The sequence below is a fragment of the Danio aesculapii genome, chromosome 1 (genome assembly GCF_903798145.1).
Source record: "Danio aesculapii chromosome 1, fDanAes4.1, whole genome shotgun sequence".
NCBI lineage: Eukaryota > Metazoa > Chordata > Actinopteri > Cypriniformes > Danionidae > Danio > Danio aesculapii.
In genome coordinates this window covers 19806264-19820845 of record NC_079435.1, presented here as the reverse complement: position 1 = coordinate 19820845, position 14582 = coordinate 19806264, and the positions used below count along the sequence as shown (strand labels likewise).

Genomic DNA, 14582 nt, shown 5'->3' with positions numbered 1-14582 from the left:
ATAGGCGTACACAGTTTAGTATTACTGAATGGAGATAAGCTGATGTTCTCCATCATAATATTGAAGCTCATTCAACATTTGTGTGTTTGTGCCTTGATTAATAAAAGCAGTCATGTTTTAGACCAGGGGTGCCCAAACTTCTTCTTATGAAGGGCCAAAAACCAGTCTTGATTGAGCATGGTGGGCCAAAGTTAAGTATAACAAACTCTATTATATTAAAGTTGTCATTGGTGCTTTCCTTATTTATTTAATATTTTAAAAACAAATAGAAAGCATAGCTTTATATTAACTAATGCAGAATATATATATTTTAATTATTATTAAAAACAATTCCATTTATAACAGTAAGGTGTTAGTCAAGCTGCACTTGTTTTTTTTTTCCCTTGATTTTCTAGCCAGTGTGTTCTGCCTTGTCCTCTATCCGTTGACTGACTATTTATGTTTATTCATGTTATTTATGTTTATGTTTAAAAAAAAAAAAAAGATTCATGTACAATATTTAATTAAATCATTTATTTTTAGTTTGCTTTTTTTTATAGCTCAACAATAAAACAAACAAAAAAGGTTACATTAGAAATGACGATATTTAAAGGCATTCGCCCCAACTCTCCTCCATCATTCTCACCCTATTCTCAGATGAGATGGTGGGCCAAATCAAAGGTTTCCAAGGGCCAACTTGGGCCCGCGGGCCCTAGTTTGGACATCACTGTTGTAGACATTCCTGGCTCACAACATTAATAAAGGAGCATGTTTTCTGCTGATAAATTGAGCGACAGCTGCTACACAGGTAGACAGTCTCTGTGGAGCACTCTTTGAAGCTCAAAACACAACAAATGTTTCTTTTTCTGGTCTATTTGCATCTTTTATGTGAAAATATTTTACGAACTAATAATGAATAAAAATAGCCTTTTTGTATACATCATTGATGAACTTGTCCAAACATTGCATTTGGTTTACTGAAAGATGCTTTCATTTCGGTTTGCAGAATCAAATTAATAATCGACTCAGATTTATTTTGTTTGTAAGTAATAACTTTGTCACTCATACACACAAATCAGCTTTATTTGAAACTGCTAATTAGCTTAATTGAAGTTTTAGAGGTATTTATCATGTGTTTGACTAATTTAATGGTTGAAGTCTGAGCAGGGGCGGACTTAGTGATTTGGGCGCCCTAAGCAATTTCAGAGCCCTAGCATTGAAACTCAAAACACTCTCCTTTTCTCTATAGATATTTTTTCTGTATATATATATATATATATATATATATATATATATATATATATATATATATATATATATATATATATATATATATATTTCAAGTGAAACCTTTATCTTCTTAATGTAAAATTAAAGTTTCACTATTTGCCCTTGGTTTTGAAAAGAAGTAATACCATTAAAATCTTAATGGTTATAGACAGAGCTGCAACATATGATAGATTTGATCAATTTATTAAAAAAGCTATATGATTAATACAGGCTTCTTGGTCGGAGCCCTAAGCGTCTGCTTACCTCACTTATTGGATAAGTCCGCCCCTGAGTCTGAGATATTGGCTTCTACTCTTCTGCATACATTAAAGTGGTACTTTTTCCTTCTTTCACCAGGATAGGTATGAAACACTGAAACATGATTGGCTCACCAGGTTGCTTAGCGACATGCAATTGAGTTGCACAAGAAGAAGGTGTGGGACACGGGGAGGTAAGTGGCCATGACTTGTTAATGCCCACTAAAAAGACTCTTTCAGACCAAATGTAAAGTCATTAGCATCCTCAAAAGCACCCTCCCCAGCCCTCCCTCTGTTTTCATTAGCCTCTCTGATCTTTAACTAGACTGTGATAAGGTCAATTAGAAGGGATGCTTTTGTGGATACAAACTGTCTAAGTATTAAAGAAGCGTGTTGTGAGTAAATACTGGTGTATGGCAAGCCGTTTTAACATTTAATCAAACCATACTTGTTTATATTTTCATACTAATATACCTATATTTTTTAGATACTAGCCTGTATTCTTCAATATGTACTATAACTTAATTATTAGCAATTAGTACCTTCCTTGAGTACTTTTTAAAAGATACTATATACAGTGCTCAGCATATATGTGTATACCACTCCCAAATCTAACTTTTAAATTCATTCAGGAAGCTGTACAATATTGTATTTGTGCATATACATTAGATTAGTCAGTACTGAAGCCAAATCTGGAGCTTATCTAACAAAATAACTTACAATAACAGTCCAAAAACTACTACACCCAAATTGTATATGTAATAGAAAATATATATAATACAGATTATTTATAATTTAATAAAGAGGGAAAATCAAGAGAAGCAAAAAAAAAAAAAAGTGAAAAATTTAGCTGACATTTTGTAGGTTGTAATTTTTTTTTGCTAAATTTTACTTGAATATAATTACCTTTCAATTTCTAAATATGTTCGGTGATTAAAATATTATTTTAATAAATATATCTGTTTAATAAATCTGTGTGTTTAAATGCACCAAAATACATATTCACTGAGAAATGAATACAATTATTTATTTTCAAAATGGGGTGTACTCAATTTTGCAGAGCACTGTATAACTTATTCATTAGCTACTAGTCCCTTGCTTTAGTTACTAGTACTTTTTTAAAGATACATAAATGTTAGATAGCATTTATACACTCTCAGAAGAAAAGGTACATGGTGGTACAAATAATGTTCCTTAAGGAACAGTTTTGTACGTTTGTAAAAGTTGTACCTTCATCATCATTTAAAAGCATATGTTTAAGGAAACTCATAAACATTAATTATTAAGTTCTATAATACAAAACAACTGGTAAAACAAAACTATGGGTATTGTAAACTAAACATTTAAGGCATTTTTAATAAACATTTGTATAGCATTTTCTGATAAATAGAGTTTCATTATTGATATCTGCACCTTTTGGCGTTTGCTTTACTCTACGCACGTGAGCTGGCAAAAATCCTGCATTTGCAAAGTGTTCATGCAGACATTTTAGTAATGTAAAACTAATCAAACATTGTGCATATCTCGCAATACTTTTGCATAATTCTATTTCTATTTTAAAATTAAGTAAATTATTGTGTGAAAATTGGGGAAAAAAGTTTTTATATTGTACATGAGAGAATGTATTTCTGAAACATTTTCATGAAAAGTGTTGTGAAATGTTTAGCAAGAAATAGATATTTTGATTTATGTTTAAGTATTGTTTATTCTTTATTGTAAATGAAAAAGCTGCATTTACACAAAAAGAAACTTTTTTAAAAACTGTTTACAAATGTATTCAATGATTTATATTTACTAAAAATATATTGACACATTTTGGATCTAGCAAAAGGCCTTTTAATAGTTCTTGAAGGAACACATTTGACACTGTTAAGGTAGAAAGTGTCTTGCCACTGTAGTGGTGCCTTTATGGATCAGATTTGCACCTTTGATGAAAGTACAATATTTTATCTGCAGGTTTTGAAAACCAAAGGTACATTTTGGTTTCCCATGGCACAAATCATGTCCGTAAAGGTACAAACTGCAATGGTATAAATTTGTTTCTTTGTCTTAAGGTACAATTCTGTTCCATAAAAATGTACCTTCTTTCCTACAACATTGTACCATTTTTTCTGAGAGTGTACTCATTAAATAAACACAGAACTTATTCATTAGATAGTACTAATTCATTGGATAATAGTACTTAATAATCATTAGACACTATTACCTATTTAATAGACATTCTCATGAAATAATGACAATGACATTTGTCCTGGGAGCACTGTACAAATGTGGTGGTGCTATGGACGTATGCTCAGGGCCCGTATGCGATATCTAGTGTATATATCTATGCATACTATCAAGTATTGATCAGCAACTTGATATAAATTTAATTTAATAGACACTTGTAGATACCGGTCCTTCAGTGCTTAAAATGTACTACAAACATTTTTTTTTATTGTAAATTACACTGTAAAAAAATGCGTAAATTTACAGTTACATTTAAACCATAAAATAACGGCCGTTCAATTACAGAAATTTACTGTAAAATAACAGAGGTTGAATTACAGAAATTTACCAGAAATTAAAATTTAAGGAAATTCCTGTAATTTAATGTCCATTTTTTACAGTAAATTTCTGTTATTCAAGGGCTGTTATTTTACTTTTTTCCGGGCAACCAAGCTGCCGGAAATAAACCGTAAAATTACAGATATTTTTAAAAGTGTACTTGTCTGACTACAAATATTTGAATTGTTATCGCTGCACAATATATCGTTTGAGCATCGATATCGCAATGTGCACGTCTGCAATAGTCACATCGCAAGATATGCAATGTTGTGTTGGGATTATATTTGACCAGAAAACACAGGTCAAAACACATGAGATTTGTGGAGACGGTGTTGAGTTTAATCATCATAGCTTGAATGTTTATCATCTGCAAAGTGTCTTAAGGCCTGTGGCCTTGTAAGCATTTTAAGACAGTTTAAAGCATTTTAAGAGTGCATATTGAAGGTTATTAAAGATTCATTCATTAATTTTCCTTCAGGTTAGTCTCTTATTTATCAGGGGTCACCACAGTGGAATGAACCACTAACTATTCCAGCATATGTTTTACAGAGTGGATGCCCTTCCAGCCACAACCCAGTAGTGGGAAATTAATAAAGATTCATTTTATTGAATAATTTATATGATGAAGACTGCGCAATGTTATTTTACCTTTGATTATCCCATTTTGGAAACCATAAAGCACTGTTTATTTCACTTTATTATTTGCTCCAGCTGTGTTTATTTATGACTGTAGTTTGTTTATTATATGTATTAATTTACATGAAAATATATGTATATTCCACTGCCCTACAAAATCATCCCAATAAATGTAAATGAGTCACGTTGGTTGGATGGAATGGCATCCGCTGCGAAAAAACATATGCTGGATAACTTGGCGGTTCATTCCGATGTGGCGACCCCTGATTAATAAAGGGACTAAGCCAAAAAGAAAATGAATGACTTTCCAAATAAAGCTATTTAAGTCATCTAGTGAAATTGTATTCATACTGCAGAGAAAAAAATATTGCAATGTCAAATTTTTCCAATATCGTGCAGCCCTAATTGTTAAAAGATAACAGTGTCTAATAAATATGTATAATGAATAACTTCTGTTATAGATTCAATTATTACTAGTATCCATGAATAACTAGTATCTAATAAATAAGCACTAGCATTTAATGAATGCTTTTTGGTTAAAGATGTCGCTATTGAAATAAATACTAATCAAAAATTAATACATGATAACAAAAACAGAAAGCTGTGGATAAAAAATTCACAATTGAAATATGTAGCTATAGTAAAAACTCAATAGTTGATACCTCATTGACTGATCCTCACAGGAGGAAAGGGCAAAAATTAGTTACTACAATAGACTAGTGAAATAATACTAGTACATACGAAAAGGGGTAGCAGTTTACCTGTCTTATTACCTATTATTAGGATATTTGCTGTTTATTTAGGAATTTAGGGGGTTGTTAATCTAACAGTCATAGTTAACAGGTTGTAAATAGTGAGAACTGTACCTTAAAGTGTGACCAAAAAAGGTACTAATATCAAATGACAAAGTACGTGTGCTTTTATTAGATAACATACCTAATAAATGTACACTTGTATCTTTAAATAAGTAGGCCTACAAATGAATAGGCAGTAAGAAATTGTATAAGCACTTACCTATTGGAAAGGACACTAATATCTGAAAATGCCAGCAGCATGAACATGGATTATAGTAAATTTTGTAGATTAGATGTTCAGACGGCTTGCCATAACCGATGAAGCCAGAGAGGAGTTTGATCAGGGTAGGTGTGTGTATTTTGTATTGTTGGGTGATTAGAGTTACAGACTGCCCCCTTGTGGCTCTGGATCAAACTACTTGCCTGAAGAGAAGCGGTTTCTGTTTGATACCACAGTCTTGGTCATTAGTCCGCCTAGAATTGTCAAAAAATATGCATTAAGAAAGTGGAATAAATCCTCATATTATATTAGAACTCATTATTAATCATCTGCACTTCTCTTTAAAGGAGCTGACCCAAAATGAAAATGATAATCGCAATTGACTGAAGCGCCCCCGCTGGCTACAAATCTTTTCGATTGAAGAAGGTATTAAGAAACATATTCAGAAGAATGTTGGAAAGGCGAGGGTGAGTAAATGACGACGTTTAATTGTGGGTAAGCTATCCCCAACTAACAAACTATGTTCCTAGTTCAACATCGCGTTAACTTTTACATGCAGTAATTCAATAATCAGTTACGCGTCCACAAGATGGAGCACCTTGTCTTTTCAGCATCTTACTCATGTTGCCCTCTCAGTATTGATCTGAGTAGGCAACAACATTTGGCTATTTAATATAATAACGTCTGTTTTGGTTGCTTTTGTGTAGTGTACATGTCTATTAAGACATTTAGTTAGCATAGCCTATATTTTGACTCGCGAGCGGTGCTTATCTATTATTACTGTGGAATAAAATGGGTTTTACGTCAGCAGTGACTTTAAGGGGATTCTCTGTTTGACTCTTCATGGGAAAAAAACAGTCTTCCTGTTATTGACGTTCGAGCAGATGTTTAACTGTTGTCGGGTGCAAATGTCTTACCACAGACACTTGAACATGACCTGAGGATTTATTGAGTCCTTCTGATGTTGCAGAGCTTTGTGAGTGTTTGGTGGAGGTCACAATTCAGAAGGAATTCTTGGGCCAACACAACAAGCAAATGTTTCATTACAGTAGATAACTGAATTTACTTAAAGTTCAGGTTCAGTTGCTCTTGTTTTGAAGATGAATTTCAGTAAATGGCTAAGGATGGTTTACAGTCTGTTTAAAATTCTTTAATATAACCCTACTGAAAAAAACAGCTTTAAGCACCTAGGCTGGTTGGCAAAAAACCACTCTAAAAACAGGCTGGTCAACGAGTTAAAACCAGCCAACCATCTTAGGCTGGTTTAAGCTGTTTTTTTCAGCAGGGAAAGTAGCCTAATATAGGATTTTAAATGAGAAGTGCTATAACTAATGTAATACAAAGACTTCTGATGATATCTGTCATAGTTATAAATAATAAACAACACAATTATAACGAAATAGTTCTATTTTAGTAAGAAAACAAAAAAACAAACATTGCATCTTATCAGGATATAAGTAGCCCACAAATAAAGTATTATTATCCTTAATAAACGAATAAAACTGTACATTTGAAGCATGATACTGTGGGTTTTATAAAAAGGCAGGCCTATGACATGTCATTACAATGAATGTCTTACTCATAGTAATTACCTTATTCTTTATGCCTCATACATTATGAAACTCAGTTCTGTTTTATTGGTCTAAAAGTAGCTCCTTTTATATTCGGGCTGTCTGGATAAGTATGAGTCATCAGACCTGTGAATGCATCTTCAGGGGAAAATAGATCAGCAAAAAAAGTCTTCTGTCACTTCTATTTCTTCTGTTAATCAAAACACTTGACTCAAATTGAACAAGTTAAACATTTGCAGACCTGTCTTACTTTAAAACTTAGCCTTGTAGCGGAGTACAGTTTGTAAATCGATAATATAAATACAAAAATGTGAGTACAAAGCAGCGGTTGTGTGATTAATTATACTTGCGAACATATCAAAATACACTACCTGACAAAAGTCTTGTTGTCGATCCCAGTTGTAAGAGCAACAAATAATAACTTTTCAATTTTAATAACTTAATAATTTTTCAGATGAATTTTCATCACAAATACTGCAGAAGACCTATTAGAACCCGCATGGACCAAAGATTCTCACACAAATCAGTCAAGTTTGGTGAAGGGAAAATCATGGTTTGGGGTTACATTCAGTATGGAGGTGTGTGAGAGATCCGCAGAGTGGGTGGCAACATCTACAGCCTGAGGTATCAAGACATTTGTGTTGCCCATTACATTACAAACCACAAGAGAGGGCAAATCCTTCAGCAGGATAGCGCTCCTTCTCATACTTCAGCCTCCACATCAAAGGTCCTGAAAGCAAAGAAGGACACGGTGCTCCAGGGTTGGCCAGCCCAGTAACCAGACATGAACATTATTGAGCATGCCTGAGGTAAGATAAAGGAGGAAGCATTGAAGATGAATTCAAAGAATCTTTTGATGAACTCTGGGAGTGCTGCAAGAACGCTTTCTTTGCCATTTCAGATGACTTTATTAGTAAGTTATTTGAGTCATTGCAGAGATGTATGGATGCAGTCATCAAAGCTCATGGGATTCATACACAATATGAATTATTTTTCCACTGCACCATGGCTTTATATTCTATACTGTAGATTATTTCTGTTAAGTGATGCGACTTTTGTCTAAGCAAAGTCAGACCTTACTGTTCTAAATAAATAATTAAAAATCAAGACATGATCATCATATTTTATTTAGGTAAAATAAGTGTAATCTAGATGACTTTGACTTTCTGATACCAAATGATCAACTAGAAATCAAGTTATTTTTTGTTGTTCCTAAAACCTGGATAGGCCACAAGACTTTTGTCAGGTAATAATCTGATATATATAAAAGTATGCTCCAGGAGTAGAAAAGCGCGCAACAATTTGGCAGCACGGTCAAATTACGACAGCAATATGATTTCGGTCAATGGAGCGTTTCCCTTCTTTTGGAGCGTGAAAAAACTCCAAGAGACACAATGCAGAATTAGGACACTTCCTCTGGTGGAGGATGAGAGAGGGAGCAGTGAAGGGAAACAGAGGCTGGTTTTGTCTGAGCTCAGTATACCGGCATCCAAACAACACAAAGCCTGCCTAACCAGCCATTCACTTTAACTAGGCCTCTGTGCATAGCTAATGCACTGAGAACAGCCTCCCTCCAACGGCACAAAACACAGTTTGGGGGAAGCTGCTGATGGGAATGAGAAGGAGTTATTGAAGCTGAGCGCTGTGATCAGCTGTGCCGTTCATGCTCTATGTCTATAATGTGGGCCAAGCTCCTAATCGGTGTATTCTTCATTCAATAACAGGAACAGGAAATGATAAACTATCTTATCTGAAAATTATTTGGGCTTGTGTTTTTCCCTTGAAGTCTGAAGGATGTGATGCTGTTTTCAGTTATATAATACTAAACATACTATTTAAAAGTTGGGCATCTGTACAAAAATGTACTTTTGAAAAAATGATCTTTGGCTGCATAAATTTTGAAACTGTTACTGTTTTGTTACTATTAATGTTGGAAACAATTTAATGCTTATATATATACACTGTAAAACCCCACAGTCAACTTTATCAAATGAAATGAGTGTAGTTAACTCAAAATTGACTGAAAGTTAATTCTACTCATTTGAAAAGAGTTTTGAACTCAGTGTTGAAAGTAATGGCATAATGATATACCCCATTACTTCAACTTGAATTGATTAAGTTCACAGTACTCATATAGATTAGTTTTTGAACTCAAATGGTTTGTAGCAATCGGTTTCCTTAAAACAGTTTGTGTTGCCTTAACATATTGGGTTTTACAGTACTCAGTTGGTTTGAGTTCTCTTCATTTATTGGGTTTTACTGTGCTTAAACTGCTTCGTTTACTCAAATGGATTAAGTTTACAGTACTCATTAGGATTAGTTTTTAAACTTAAATGGTTTGCTGCAATCGGTTTCCTCAAATGGTTTGAGTTACATTAACTTTTTCAGTTTTATAGTGTATATATAATATGTATTTATACTGTGGATTTACCTGATTTATGTGTTTATTTTATTTAATTTTTTTACTGAATCAGATTACTTTTTTGACTTGTGATTACTTTTGAGGTGTGATTTCTTGTAAAAACATAAAAGAATTATTCAGGTTTCAAACGTTCAGTTTTCATTGACAACCTTGAGGCCAGAAAAATGCTCTACACAAGCACACAAACATCCCCGCTTGGCCATGACATTGCATTAGTGAAGTTTCTTGCTGTAAGATAAAATAATTAACTTTACTTCTTCAATCATAGTTATATGATTATTCATTTTGACCTGAAAAAGAAAACCATTAGGGTTTCCATTAGAGATTTGCGCAAAACCTTTACGATTATTTCTAAATGTTGATTAAAGAACAGTGAAATAAAAGTGTTTCCATTAACTGATGATACATGGCTAAATAAATACAGTAAGCACAATTTAAACGGTAATGGACTTGCAGCTGCTTTAAAGGGATAGTTCACCCAAAATTATGTTATTGATTAGTCACCCTCATGTCAATCAAATACAATGAGGCCTTCATTTATATTCAGAACACAACTTTAGTCATTTAAGATGAAATCCGCTCCTTTATCCTCCATAGACAGCAGTGGTCCAGAGACGTTCAAAGACTGAAATAGGATCCAAAAACATTGTCTGAAAATTACCTGTGACTTTAGTGTTTCAACTGTAATCATACAAAGCTCAAAGAAAAGATTTGTGCACAAAAACAGCAGCTTCATGTTCATCTTTTCTTCCTTGTCATGATGTCAGGGTGCACATTTACCTTTTGCCATTAGAGCGTCATATTGCTCTTAGTAAATGGGCACCCTGATATGTGGCGGAAGACATATATGAACAAGCCGGTCATTTTGATTTCATTTTTTAGGTGCACAAAATGTTCTTGGAGCTTCTTATAATTACAGTTGAACCACTGAAGTCACATGGAATGTTTTGACAATGTTTTTGGTTCCTTTTCTAGACTTTACACATCTCAGCACTATTATGGAGGATGAGGGAGCTCTGGGATTTCATATAAAATTTGTTAATTTGTATTCTGAAGATGGACAAAGGTCTCAACGGATTGGAATGACATATGGGTGAGTAATTGATTATGTAATTATTATATTTGGGAGATATAACACTTTAAGCCCACATCATATATAGCACATCAAATTCACTGCACACTTGAGCTGCATTTAAAATTCTGCATAAGTGAATAATCAAAAGTGTGTAGTTGGCAGCATGCAGATCATAGGAACTGAACACAGATATTGGAAAGAGATCAGAAAAGGAACACAAACAATGATAGGAAGGGAGAGAGATCTCCCCTTTAACATTTATTTAACTCTATTTACATGTTTGGAGAAACATCAGTTGGAGCAAAGATAACGGTCGTCTAAAAAAAGACTGCTACAGAAAACTGAACATGATTTCAGTGTCAGAATGAACAGAATGGAGGGCAATTCAACAATGCTGGCAGCTCAACTCAACTGTAACAGAAACTATGTACACATTAAGTATTTTGCCATTGAGGAACATACACTGAAGTTTCATCTGGGATAAATTAATCCTTTCTTAGGATTACAATTCTCGAATACATATGTGAAAATGTAGCTCCAAAACAATTGGAAGTAATGTCATGGTGATACCATTAGCATGAGCGTAGCTAAACATTGTTGAATTGCATTTTCGTAAGACTACGATCGGATAAAGAAAACAGAAGTGATCTTTGAGGTCTCGGTTTAAAATACAGAAATGTGAAGTCATGAGGAGTTACCGAAGACTCTTCGTCAGTATTTAGGTTCGATGGACAGGTTGATGGAAGGCACGCTACTGGTCACCAAAGAGAGGTAAGACGAGGCCTCTGTCGTACTAAAACAGATTGTGCTTGTGTATGTTTTATCCATATGTGTATCCACGTCATTTGAACAGATAAATATATTCATGCGTAAATGGCGGTGCTTGTCACCTCAAACACTCCATGTCTGGTATGTAGTTTATATTTAGTGTCTAAAAAGATTTATCACATGTTTATTTCAGTCAGTTGTGGCTCCTGTTAAGGCCGTCATGTGATCAGCCAGAGGGTAGAGATATGCAGAAAACGAATAAGTTCTCTTCAGTTCACTACTGACCTCAAATCAGTCAAACTGCTACAATAATTCTATTGTTTCTCTCAGAGGATAAAAGCGATGGAAGTTAATGATTGTCAAGATTCTGTGTGGCTAGTTTTAAAATACTTTCAGGGAAAAAAATAACCCATCATATGCATTGTAGGTACAGAAGTCTCTTTTTCGATACTTCGTTAAAGTGCTTAAAGGGTGTCAAATGTACATGGGAAGGAGCTGCTTTTGCCAGAGTTTGGCAGAGGGCTTACAGTGAGGACCACAGCAAATCCACAGCACTCAGTAATCACACATCTTCAGGAGGGACCAGAGAGAGATGAGGATATCACATGCAAGCGTAGTTGCTTCACACAGGAGAGGTACCTGATCGAGCCCAGCTGTCCTGGCAAGTGCCCTCCTTCAGGAGGTGCGATCGCTCTGGGGAAGGAGGGAGAGGAATGGGGGACTGGTGAAGGAGAGAGCTGTTAGGGCTTGTGATGTCGCCTTCGGCGACAAAAGTCAGGTCCATGCCGCTCTCCTCTTCCTCCAGTGCCTGGACCCCTCCGTCACTCCTCCAGTCTGTGATCCCAGACGAGCCCCCCATTTGCGAATGTGGGATTGGGGAGAGCGAGGAACTGAATGGTGGCGGAATTCTGCCGGATGTGTTTCTGAGGGCACTGTTGGGAGGCATTAGGGCTCGTCTGGGTGCTTTGCCCTCCACCGCTGAATCTAAGCTCTGCGTCTGGTGACTGGCACTAAGGGCAGAGCCGTTCTCCTTGGATCGGGGTCGAGTCTTGTGGGAGACGGGTGTGGAGCTAAGGTTGTTGGCGTCTGCTTCCGTGTCAAGGCGCAGGAAGTCGGGCAGGACAAGGTCTGATTTGTTCAGCAAACCCCGCTGGTCGTCAGCTCTGTTGCTCTGTGCTTTGGATATGAGCTCGAAGAATTCTGCTCGAATAACACACACACGTTTAAACATTTTCATGTGCTGAAACGTGACACACATCTGACACTTTACAGTGGGCATGAGATAGAAAGCATTCTTGCAAGACATAGGCAACAGTTCAAAGTGTGCTTGTGTTAGCTTTAGCTAAATCAGCCAGTGTTGCTAGAGAGACTGGGTAAGAATTAGTGTGAGCGCTTTTCTTAAAAGAAAGACAGATTATTCAAGAAAGGGGTATAGTTTTTGTTTTACCTTCAGCTTCATCTATATTAAGCTTTTTCTGTTTTCGCTTTTCCACCTGGGCCCTGGTTTTCACAGCCGAAGCCTTTCCTGCCGCTTTGTCCTCCCCCTGGGTAGCGACAATGAGAATGGGGCACATTAAGGGTGCGTGGACGAGAGCCGCCTCCAGTACAAGGCTTTCTCTTGGGAGCCAGGCTAAAACTACAGGGGCCTCATTGGGGCACGAAGTGGGCCTCTAGTCGCTATCGCTAAAACTAGTTTACATACTCTACTTGTGCAGGCACACTAAAATCAATCTCCATACAGCACAGCACCTCACCGCGAAAAAACCACCACCAGCACAACATGCCACCACAACATCCAACATCGGTGAACATCCACGCTTCAGTCTCTCATGTCTTTCCACCATTTCTCTCAACATATCACACAGCTATCAGTAAGGCCAGATAATTACAGAAGGGAGGGATTATTGAACCAAAAAACACTTGGTGGACAGAAGCTACTATCCCCTCACAACGGTGTGGTGTGTTGAAGGAAAGGGAAGTGGGTTGCTGTGATTCAAGAAATTGTGTTAGATCATTCAAAGGCCCAGAAATGCACAGACACACACAGCCTTCAGATTGGAGGAAAGAATAGGGGAGCCAGCCATGCACAGACTCCCCACACGCACGCCAAAAACATACAGAAAGAGAGGAGGAGCAGATGGAAGTGTTTGATCTCAGAGATCGAGCTCTTACTGTGGCAGATTGGCTTCGTGTAGACAGAGGTGGACCGTGACTTTTCGATGAGACCAGCTTTTGTTTATCTGTTTAGAGAGGGAAAGAGTTATCTCACCCTGTTTAAGTTTTATAGCAGGTTGGCAACATTAAAAACAACATGCTAATGTATTCACAACCCATTTTACTGTCAGAATATGGGTTTCATTTACAGTTATCCTTCACTTAAGTGACTGAAAACATTACATCTAATCCAAGCTTAACTCAACTGTTTTATTACCAAAAATGTACTTCTATTTCCAAATGCACCTAAAAGATTCTAAAATCTTTAAAAAACATTCTAAAATCTTAATCACTTAATTAATGTATTATTTGGAAAGATAATTGTTTGGCTTGCATGTTACTGGTTCACACAAAGCATAATCAAACAATCAGATTAGATGTTGTGAATGATGTCTGTACTGTGTGTATGTGAACCTCTTGCCTTTCCCAGAAACGTGGTCACCTGCTTCAAGAACCACCCTCAGGCCATCTAGATTAGATATAGGAAGCCCAAGATCCAGCGGCTCTTTCTCTCCACTCTGCCCAAACAAAACATATGTAATTTATATTCATTAGCTAAAATCGCAGGGCACATAGTTCATGTTACAGTATAACAGTCAAGTGTCCTCCATCATCACTAATTTACTTCTCTAAAGGTTCGTTTCCACTGAGTGGTATGGCATAGTTTGGTTTGGTAGGGTGCACTTTTATGGCCATTTCCACTGTCAAAAGGTACCTAAAAGCAAACTGTACTGTACCACTTTTTGGGTATGTTTTGCAAAGGGTACCTAGCACGACAAAAGGGTAACAAAAGGCGGAGCTAGACACGCAGCTAAATGCTATTGGTTTAC

At 36.0% G+C, this 14582-nt stretch overlaps 1 protein-coding gene across 4 annotated transcripts in view; it reads right to left on the bottom strand.

Moving 5' to 3' along the window:
• Positions 1 to 14582, bottom strand: part of rgs12b (regulator of G protein signaling 12b) — a 95273-nt gene that overhangs the window by 1298 nt on the left and 79393 nt on the right. Inside the window, exons 15-19 of one of the 4 annotated variants that reach the window (XM_056456907.1) lie at positions 14174 to 14270; positions 13711 to 13778; positions 12986 to 13082; positions 12178 to 12738; positions 5906 to 5956 (exon numbers count right to left, since the gene is read on the bottom strand). In XM_056456907.1, coding sequence (XP_056312882.1) covers positions 5906 to 5956; positions 12178 to 12738; positions 12986 to 13082; positions 13711 to 13778; positions 14174 to 14270 — 874 coding nt within the window. Of the gene's footprint in view, positions 1 to 5905; positions 5957 to 10994; positions 12739 to 12985; positions 13083 to 13710; positions 13779 to 14166; positions 14271 to 14582 lie in introns of those variants that run through there. The other 3 variants (XM_056456886.1, XM_056456892.1, XM_056456899.1) reach the window with 3 other exon arrangements.